An 11,535-nucleotide genomic window follows, 5' to 3' on the forward strand; every position below is an offset into this window, starting at 1 on the left:
TAAAAAGGATCTAATAATCAAATAATGTAGACTTTTTCACAATACTCGAAAATAAATGCCGACTTAAATATTTTGCACATAGTTTAAAAGCTACCTAAACAGCCTCAAAATAAGTTTCCCCTTACCTGATAAATCAAGGAAGCACAATACAAATACCCACAAAGTCCTCATGATATTTATAATCCTCATTGGGAAAAAGCTGTCCTAACTAAATCAGATTTACAGGAAGAGTAGTACATCCGAAACGGTGACGCCGCGTCACGACGAGTGGTGCGCTTTTTTACGCATAACTTGGCGAATCACCCAGAACTCCAATTCAGGTGTAAAACCTTTTCGGTAACGATTACAAGCCGTCCTATATAGCGTACAGAGATGGTATCACGGTCCGTCACACTAACAAGCATAGAGCATAGAGCAAGCTTTCTCTGGGTGGGAAAGGAAGGAAGAGCGTCACCAGACAGCGGAGGACTGCTGGCGCTCCAGACCTCCCCAATCCGATTAATGTATTTATGAGTTTAAACTTTGTCACTTTTTGTTTCAACATAATGCCATCGAAATTGACTGTCTTTGCATTCATTGATTCTGTAATATCTTACACGTGTCTACTGTTTTAGCAGGGAAATTATGGTTAATCTCCTGGCAACTATAACTTTGTCTTACTATAGGATAATATTAACTATATTGTCTAAAGGTTTGTTGTAATTGTTACTTTTAATGCCCCCCTCCAGCAAGTTTTAACTGCCGTTTTTGGTTAACTTCTTCAAATTCAACTCAGTTCAATACAATCTAGCTTTATTGGCATGAATGTAAAACAACATTATTGCCAAAGCTACAAATAAATTACAAAAGAACAATTCATTTTATACAGTTCATTAATCACTATAAAAATAATAACAATAATAAAAAAAAGTTAAATAATGTTCTTTCTGATACAGAGAATGGGGTGTAGTTAAAATTAATCACATTTTATGTGGTTACAATCATATATATATTGAACAGATGCATAGTGCATTAATGGTTAAACATGTCTTATATAAAACTAATATTTATAAATTGCACTGCTCCATTGATTATAGTTCATTTCTGTTTACCATTTTTATAGCCTAATTGATTCTGTATATTGTCTGCTAACAGAAAGGAGTTACAAAACTCAATTTCACTTTATAACTTGTTATATTGTGACAATAAACCTAACTACCTCCCTAACTACACCTGGCTAACTAAATTGAGTTAACTTAGCTAACTAAACTAGAAAGACAAACCAACAATCAGACACACATGCACCGAGAGACATACCTAAGTTCTAAGTAAAATATATGATAAATTGGTTAGCTAGCTCACAATGATGTTAATGGTTTGACGCTCTGACTTAAGGAGGCCTGACGGCGTAACAGTTTTTTTTAACGAGGCATGACTAGGAGAATGACGTATGCCCAATGAAATTACTATATTCATAAATCACCACCCCATTTCAGCAACTAAGTAATTTTTGCAACTTTGAGCACAAAATTAAGCTACGTATTTGTCAAATAATATTTGGCAAACTATTTGGGTAATCAACATTGTATGGAAATTAATGAAATATGAAATATCATAGAAATGTCAAAATACACTGGAGGGGGGCTTTAAGTCATTCTGAAATTGTCACAGGAATATTTTAGTGGGTATTGTAAGAAACAGATTGCAGACTTGTTTTCGTGTCACATGTTTTCAACATGAAGCACCAGGATTTTGCAAAGTCAAAGATTTAAAATATACAATTTAATACTACATTTCATCAAAATATATGCTGATAATTGTGTAGACTCGTCAAAGATAATCTACCCACACTTTAAATGCATCTGTGTGGCAAACATCCACACTCTGCATGCCCCCTGTGTCCTCTGAGGCTGAGAGTGCTGCCACGATTTTCTTTGTAGAGATACTGTAGAACACCAAATGCTGCAGTAGCTGGTATCATGTTTTGCCAAATGCAACAGCTTTGTTCTTTCACCTCAATGTGCTGGTTACAATTCATGCAGCTTTTATAGTCAGCCTGCCCCTTCCCTCACTGTTATAATCAATCAGCCTCAGGAAATGATGAACAATATGCTTGTTGTGTCTATTCTGCCAATGCTGACCCAGTCTTTTAAAAGCGCTGCACTGTCTCACTTTGAAACATCCAGTTGAAAAAACTGCACATGCCTTTTCTAATTTCTCGGGCTGATTTGATGTTTTCTTTCTTGCGGCTTCAGACAATCGGCTTGATGTTGACTCAACTTGTTATTGTTTGAGATTTCCTGTTTTCGATAATAGGAGTTCGAATGGCATTCTTTAACCAGCAAGTAATATTATATTGTATTGAGGATTGTCAAAAAACACAGAATAAAATAATCCTTTGCAAAGTGTGGGTACAATGATGTCCACTTTGAAAAAGCTAATAATGTCAAATCCTACCATTTAGGAAGTCAAATGCATAAATGACAAACTGAAAACCATAATCAGAGGAAGGATATGTCCTGCTGGTTAAAATAGCTAAGGTAAAAGAAAAAAAGAAATCAAATCAAAATTAGAATGGGTATTCATAATTGAACTTGATTTGTCTACAAAGTGTTTCCATTTTAACTCTTGGCAAATAAAGGCTCTTGGCACCGATGTTTGGCTCAGATCAGTATTGTAGACCTGCTAATGTGACCTGTGTAGTTCAGAAGCCAGAACAGCTTTTTGTTTTTTTTTATAATTATATATAACTTATTTCCTCTGCCCATACTTCAAAAACAATCAGTGAGAACAATGATGTTGAACTGAACAGACTACAAACTGCAGCACATACCTATAGTATAGTAAAAGGTGTACAATAAAACAATATGCAACAAACTTTATTGTCAAAATAGTTTTGCACAAATTGGGATACTTATTGCAGGTTTTGCAGAATTTTGTAAACTTTGATTAGAGTTTAGGGGAGAAAATAAGGAAGAGAGCAAAGCATGAATTGCACAGAGAAAAGACAGAAAAGTGTTGCGTGCTGCAGACACAGCTTGGTGGAGCCTCTATAGGAAGCCAAAAGGGAAAAGACCAAAGGCTGGGTCAACACAGATGCTTCAGCCATATTTAATAGTGCACTGGACTGTGAGTGTGCATGTGTAGTGTAACAGTATGTGTGTTCATACATGTGTGTGCCTATATGTGAAGAAAATTATTCTAGTGGGGTGGACAAGGACTGAGGACTCTCTGTACTACTCAGACATTAGCCATTCCATATCCAAAATTCTTTGTTGCTCTATAGTAATTTTGAACTCTGTTTGTTGATAGAGAGACAGATGCTTGCTTTATGACCCTACCAGACAAAGACAGGGCTCGGTGTGTCTCCTGTCCCAGTTCAAAAAGCACAATAGTGCTTCCCCAGGCATAACAACAGTGCAACAAAAAATGCAAATCTTAAAACAATCTTTTTAAACACAGCCATCAATGTTATGGAGTATGGTGTTTGGGTTCTTTAGTTTATATTAAACGAAGTTGTTATTGCTTGTCAATTACTCTGACAGTCTAAAGAGCAGTTTACATAGTTTAGTTGAAGTAAACTGGTAGAAATAAGTACCTGACTTTAATGTATGATCCATATTTAATCTTTAATCTTAAATGTTGGTGTTCTTGGTGAGACTGGGTTATATCATGCAACCAGCTATCTGTGTAAGGTATTGTCAGCACTGACCATAACTATATGGTCAGATTTTTTAATTCATCTTCATAAACTCTTTAGAAATATGAACTCGTTATGTCTATATTTGTCTATGACATTTATTCAGTTTTTTGTGGAGCAAATACATTGTCATTTTTCACAAACTCCATTGAGAAAAGTCATTGGTAAGATGAAAGATTGTGGGAAAAGACTACCTAATTGTGTCAAACAGTAAATTTACAGCAGCACACTCCCGGCATGTGTTAGTTGTTTTTGACATTTTGTTGTGGTTGTGGAGGAGGTGGTGATGGCGAAGCTGGGGATGTCTGGAAATGAGACCGACAATGAAGGCGGGAGGTCTCTTAGACTTTGTGAGAAAGTTTGTATTAAATTCCCATTTCCTCTCATTGTGTGGCAAGCTGGCCCGGCTCCACACGCACTGATCCTGCTGGGCCCTGGGAGCCTAAGCAAGGGTGTCACTCACACCTCTCAGGCCCCCTAAATCACCCCCCTCGATTCCTCCCCAACTGCAGTTACAAACCCCTGACCTCCATTCCAATGTAGCCGATGTTGTCTGATAAAGAAAGCCTTCCTAAGGATCATAGAGACCTATAGAGGCACAAATCATGTGTGCTTGAAAGTGTGATTACATGACTGTTTGTTTGTGTGAGAGAAAGGTATTTAGCGATAGAGTGAATGAGGTGATGAAAGCCACAAAGACAGATTTTGAGATAGAGCATGTGTGTGAGCGTTATTAGTAGAATTTAAAGATCACATCTTAAAAAGTCAGATTTCCCCAAAAATAAAGTGCTCTCAAGCCTTGATAACTCCAGTATTATTTCAATGGAGGTTTCCACTCTTACTTGGTCTATCTGTATTTTTATAACAGATTTTCAACACCACATGATGACACATTGACAGATCAACACACTATTACCACAGCTACATTTCCCACTCAGTTAGGTGCATTGAGGCAGTCAGCCAATTATGTGCCCAGTAATGGAGTTGTGATAGTGGGTGTCATGTGACCTGCACTTCTGACAGTGGCCACTATGTAATACTACACAGCCCAGTGCTGTTCCTAAGTACTTGACCGAGACCCCAGTTTCCAGATGTTCATGGTAGACTGTGAATATTGATTAATAAATGTAAAGGAATATGGCAGAGTCACTGTTTTGGTTTAAGCTATGCAGCAAAAAATGGACACAATCTCACACACACTTTCGAGCTACGCTAGTGGCATAGCTCTAAGGAATGCAATATTGCTATGTCTATTACTTTGGTTCAGACTAAAAAAGTATCTCAACAATTATAAGATGAATTGCCATGACGTTTGGTAAATATGTCCATGATGCCAAGTAGATGACTTTGGTCTTTTTTTCTTGTGCCACCGTAAGGTTGACATATATAGTTTTCAGGTAAAAACCTATTAGATAGCTTGTGATCCCTCAGGATGAATTGCAAAGCCTTGACTTTTCATCTATAGTGCCATCATCAGGTTAAAATGCATTGTATTTACCCAATACTTTGGTTTATGACCAAATACCTGCAAAACTAATGACACTTCAGCTTCAGTTGCACTTTGTGTTTAGTGCTAATTTTAGCACACTAAACTAAGGTGGTCAACATGGTGAACATTACACCTACTAAACATCAGCATGTTAACAATTAGCTCAAAGGACACAACTTCACAGAGCCAGTAGCATGGCTGGACTCCTGTCTTATTTAGATTCATTCTGCTTCATTCTGGATCAATTTTATTAACTACTAGTATGTATTCACCAACCGTATCAAGGAGCAAAGATGCACACTGACAAGACTTTAACCAGATTCAGTATCAATGTTTTTTTAAGGCATGCAAACATATTTAGGAGATGTGGCACACAATGATTTAGAACATTCAAAGGACATGAAGACAGAGTGTCTTCAGACCACTACAAATGGGACACTGGCTCCTGACCTTTGTCGCATGGTGCTTCCTTTTCTCTCCCATGCTTCCGGTCACTTTCCACTGTATACTTTCTCACAAAGAAGAACTGTCATTTAAGTAACCTTAAGGGGAACATGCCTCCAACAGATGGATTGCCACATGGAAGGATTGGAAATTATTTGACAGGGGACAAGAATACAGAAAGTCAGCACAGTAAAACTCTAGATTATATAAACACATGTTAGGGGTGGGTGATATGGCCCTAAAATAATATCATGATATTTCAGGGTATTTCTGCAATAATGATATTGATAAAAATATTTTTAGTTTAAAACTCACAATTGCAGAGCTCTCCTTGCAGAATTTTTGGCTCTCCTCGTACTCAACTGGGTGCTTCTGCTTGAGGTGGTGAAATAAGTTTGTTGTATTTCCCCCTTTTGTTGTTATAGTCTTCCTGCACTTCTTACATATTACCAAACCACTTCCACACTTCTGCAGTGGCTCCACTATTTGGAACTAACTCCCTCACCGTGGAGCTGGTAGCAGTTGGAATGTTGCCAGCATCACAGCATATATATATTTATCATATTAAAAATGACACCAAAATATTGTGAATGATTCTCACCCTTTTATCACACACACACACACACACACACACACACAGTACCCTCCCAAAACTGCTGCTTTGGGAGGTGATACAGGGTGAGTTACTGACTTAGTGGTTTTAGGTCTTCATGATTCAGATTTCCAGTTCCCCATGAGAAGAGCCACATCCCCTCCATCCTTTCAATTTCCTCAGGCTCCACAGCCAATCTCACCACCATTACAACATGGTGAGCCAAAGACTTGCCTAATAAAAACACACTCAACTTTGTCAATTCAAGCCATTAAGATGACCAAATTTCAAAATCTCAGAGATGGCATTTAAATATTCAGATACCACTGATGAAGGGATGAGGATTTTGGCAGCATTACTAGCCCACAACAAAGCTGTCTGTTGAACTGTGCATCTGTCACAAAAATGGAAACTCTCATACCGCTGTGTGGTATTTGAGTTGCAAGAATCAGTTGCTTTCACATACAGTAGGAGTTAATGTGTAAGGTTACCTTCAGAAGGAATGGCTTCCATGACAATTTCCCATGTAACTTGGCAGAAGGACCACATGCCTTGACTGGTTTTAATTGTAACTTTTAATACTTTCCTTTCAAGCCTCCTCTGGAAAGCTGCAACATGCATGTTTTTGTTAGCTGGAGAAAATCATCTTGATATGCTTCATGCTCTGACAGACAAAACCAGTGGGTGCTGAGCAGTCAGTGTCACATCCACCAAAGACATGAGTAATTAGGCTGAGAAAAATGTCTAAAGTTTACCTACCTGTTCTGACAAAAATACTGCTGGTGCTCAAAAGGCTAGTTGATCATTTGGTGACATTTATGTGTTTACTTTACACTATGTTAAAGTTGAAAAATATAAACTGTAAAGTATTGAACTTCGACATTTAAACATGTGAAACCAGTTACTGCTGTTTGTGTTTCATGAAACTGAAATGTGCCTTTATTGCAATTTTAAAACCTGAATATATAATATCATGAATAATAACATGAATGTACTACACTGTGTTCACTTGCAGTCTTGGACAAAGGACCCCATTTTCAAGATATCCAGCAATCAGTGTCTGCATTAGGAGTAGTTTTTCATGAGCTTCCCCCATGAAATTGTGATTATATTAATTTTATCTCTGGGTGAAAAAGATCTGCCTGTTATCAATTATTCGCTTATATAACTTGCGTACCAATAACTTCATATAAACCATGCAGTTTCACCACAACAGTTTACATAGCATTTTAGGAGCATGTTTTATTTACCTTATCACTACACCATCCAATAACTGCAATATATCTGTAAACTCTAGCATATCTTACAGATAGCTGTGTGTCTGTTTCCTCTTTCTTTAGTGTTTGCGTAAAGTATATATGAACCCACACAAATTTAATGAATAAAAATGTTCCTAAACTTTCTCTTCATGTACAGTCATTAGTCCCACACTGGGAAAAAATAACATGGCCATGTATTGAGGCAGAGTGACCCCCACCCCCCCCCACCAACCCCCGTCTCCGAATCTGCCTCCTGGGGTGAGGCTAGAGCACTGGTAATGGGGATGGGGTGATCTAGGTCCATCAACAGATGCAGAGCAGGGTGACCCTCCAGTCTGACACCAAACAAACCCTCCATGTAGACAGGGATGTTGATGGATGTTGATGTTATACCCACTACTGACCTTGCACAGGTACATGTACTGTACACAGACATACACCTCATTAATAGTGTTATGGAAAGCCTCTGGATCAGACTAAGGAAGCTCTAAACATAACATCATGTAGTTGACCTCCAGTGTGTAGGTTCAGGGTCATGTAGGATAACATGATTTCAAACAGTCAGCAGCCACAGCAAGATAGGCAATATGAGCGTGTGGTGATATTTTCCAGATCAGGAGAAATACTTTTAAAATGATTATTATATGCTCATTTTATCAAATACAGTTCGCAAAAGAATAACAGATTTTGGAAGTTCTATCATCTATCTCTACTCTGGTTGCACAGTTCAGGTAGTAGTGCTGATATTGTGCTTATATTATCACAATGAACACACAAATTCAAGTGTCAAAATGAAATGAAATATTGGCACAATAATGGCACATAGTTTTAATTTTAATTTTGTTAGAAATGGTCAGAAGCTAAAGATAAAACAGCTGTTTCATAGCTATTATTATGCAAGTTAGAGATGCTAATCTCTAAATCCTAATTACAGAAATAGAATATCTGTCCCATCAGAACATGGGTATCAAGGAAATTGTGGAAAGGGAGTGGTACTGAATCCAGCCAACATGTCTGGAATATTATAGGTGTTTCAAGGAAGTTGAATAACACCCTGGGAGTGCTGTGCTGAAAGGCAGAAAAAAAATCAAGAGCAGAGATTTTGTGCAAATTTGCCTTGAGACTATTGGAACAGAGGCCCCAGAAGCACAATTCAACAATGTGTTACCTGGAGAAATTATGTGAGATGATGAGTTACAAATTATAGAGTGAGTCAGGAAATACTTAGTAAGAAAAAGAGAGAGAGAGAGAGAGAGAGAGAGAGAGAGAGAGAGAGAGAGAGAGCGAGAGAGAGAGAGAGAGAGAGAGAGAGAGAGAGAGATGGATGAGCTGTTGTTTCTTGTCCAAAGTGTCCAGAGAACTTGAGCCAGATTCAGGAAGAGGTACTGCTGCTGGAGGCTGATATGTGTGTGAAGGAAGTTGAGGGAGCGCAGGGGCAGGAATCACCCTACAGGCAGGAAAAGGCCTGTGGAGGTGATGGTGGGGGTGGAGGTGGAGGGTCTCGGCTCCTGTCTGATAGCTGTTTTGTGAACACACACAGACTCAAATACACAGACATGCTTGCACAGTTTTGAAGTCCATAGGTTCTCGTTCCCATCAGCCATTGAGTGGGAGGGACACAGCAAGGGAGAGCTGGATGGCTGTTGGTGCCAAAGCATGCATGCACCCGTACTTACTGAGGAAGTTGGTTTAAAACATTTTCTTACATACAAAAGTGCTGCTCTGCATACAATGCAATTCTGCCAAGTGTAAGCCATTGTAGGAAATCCACTGTTTACTGCACATCTGCTTTAGTAGGGGTAACAGGATTTTAATTGGCAAGAAGCTTAAACAAGAAATGCAACATTCTTTGCGCTTCCATTGGGTTTGGTGTGCAAAGGCCAAAAATTATTCATTTGGTTTAGCCTTACTGCTTAATGCAAAAAGAAAAAGTTTTAATGTAGGCAAAAGTAAAAAAAATAAATAAATAAAAGTCTTTCTTGGTTCTTTTAGATTTATGCACTAATCATGTGCCAAAACATGGCACTCCCAAATGCTTGAGATGAAAACACTGGCTTCTTAAAGCTTTCTGAATGCCTTCTTGAATACCTTTACAAGGAGTTGTCTTGGAGCAAAGAACATTAGTTAGACAGCAACTGGACACAGTTCTGTAATAAAGACTAGGTTCTTGCATTGACCACAACAACATTTATAGATATAAAGGGCTTGTTTTATAAGCTTTCTTGTGGCTTCCATCCAACAACCCATGAAAATGGATCCATCTAGTGATTTAACAAGTAGCCAGCAGCAAATCGTGTGCAGTGATTTAAAGCCCCTAAATAATTTCCTTACTGTTTACATAGAGTGGACACTTGCAGAGGCAGTTGCAGAAACAGATCTCTTCTGCAGGCGAAACCTGAAATTGTAGTAGTAGTAAGTCTTTCATACAGGGTCATTATTACCATTACCATTTCAAACACAAATTCCTTGCTGAACCATTACTGAATCCTGCAGAACTCTCACTTTTCGCATAAATATTCTCACAGCATTCACAGAGGGATTAGAAAAATGCACAGTTGGATATCATTAAAATGTGTTGACTTTTACATTAATCTCCTGAAGTTAGCAGATCTACAGTAACCAGGCAGAGGCATAACAAAGTGAGCCACTGACATTCTTAATGCAGCTTCGTTTACACTTACACACGTGTTTCTGCGTTTGTGGGAGCATTTTTCTATAGCGAGTTAATGTCAATGTATTGTTAGTGCGTTCACATAACCATGATAAAACAAACAGTAAGGTCATAGGAAGTACAGATTAACACACCATTTGGATAAATCATTTTCCTCACAGAGGAAGCGTTCAGGTGGTTAAACACAGACCCGAAATCTTTTGAGGGTAGGTAAGTATCCAGCTTCATGTTTTATATACAGTAGGCATTTTAATAGGGTGTATTCATTCACCTTGAAGAGTAAAACCAAAAAGAAATAAACACCCCCCACCATCAAAAAGAGAAACGGAAAGTCTGATAGTATCAGTTTCTTCAAGTTCTATATAGTACACCTGCAAGAAGTGGCAAGAGCTCAAGCCAAACAAATAGACTCATACTCTTCTCACTGCATGTTAGTGCTAGTGAGACATGTAATGTTACACCACTGAGCACATATAATCAGGAAACTCTTATATTAGATTAAATTAGATGAATCTTAAAGGACCTCTCTGTTGAAACTGGGTCATCACCGCAGTAGAGTGAAGGATATGAAGCATAAAAGACAAAAGGGCCTATATTTGTGTGCAGAAGCACGTTGTGCAAGGCACCTTGATTAATGAAATTAGAGCCCAGATAGAGAGTATCACATTTAATATACAAGTCATTACAATAAAAGACCACTCAGAGAATAATGTTGAATTTAAATGAAATTGCAGCTGTTTCATCAAAAGATTTACAGATTTAAAGCAGATGTGAAGAGAGCCTCACTCACTTTATCACATTTCCAGATGGAGGTAATGTATGGACTCAAAAACTCACAAAAATGTGAATAATGTGCGACTAAAACCTTGACACATTTACAGGTGGTTGCAGATCACAATGGTTTACAGCAGGCAGAGAATTTTTCTTGCCTCTCACAAAATTCTCTGCCTGCTGAGCGCTGTGGATTGTCTCTTCTTGATACTTAATGGCCAGTTGCAGGCTTGTTTGTCACATCGCTCTTCCTCAAGTCTCACAGTCCATTGTTTTGTAAAATACGACACGTGTTGTTATTTCCCTCCTCTTAAAAGACTTAGCAAGACCTTCTCATCTTCCCCAGAGAAGGGGCCGTGACCGCAGCCTCCAACCACTTCACTCAGAGGACAAACAAATCACGGTAGAAAAAGTGAGGAAAGCCCCTGGTCTCCTCCAAAAATCTTATCCAGAATCTGAGTATGGCTCCACCAGTGCAACTAATGACCATGACCATGTTTATGTTTGCCTGTTGTAAATGGACTGAAGACATTACCAGCAAAACATTTGACATCAAATATCTGTCTATAGCTTCATCTTCATGATTAAAAAAAACTTAAATTAACATCTTTCTGATTAGAAAGATGTCTA

General features: G+C 38.3%; 1 protein-coding gene across 3 annotated transcripts in view; it reads right to left on the bottom strand.

Annotated features, from left to right (window-relative positions):
* tie1 (tyrosine kinase with immunoglobulin-like and EGF-like domains 1) overlaps positions 1-11,535 on the bottom strand; it is a 45,593-nt gene that overhangs the window by 23,051 nt on the left and 11,007 nt on the right. For 2 of the 3 annotated variants that reach the window (XM_046050497.1, XM_046050495.1), the window contains exon 1: positions 126-369. The exons of the other annotated variant lie outside the window; for it this stretch is intronic. In XM_046050497.1, the coding sequence (XP_045906453.1) occupies positions 126-189 (64 nt within the window). In that variant the 5' untranslated portion in view covers positions 190-369. Of the gene's footprint in view, positions 1-125; positions 370-11,535 lie in introns of those variants that run through there. 3 annotated transcript variants of the gene reach the window in all.

This window comes from Micropterus dolomieu, linkage group LG05, assembly GCF_021292245.1.
Source record: "Micropterus dolomieu isolate WLL.071019.BEF.003 ecotype Adirondacks linkage group LG05, ASM2129224v1, whole genome shotgun sequence".
Classification (NCBI taxonomy): Eukaryota; Metazoa; Chordata; class Actinopteri; order Centrarchiformes; family Centrarchidae; genus Micropterus; species Micropterus dolomieu.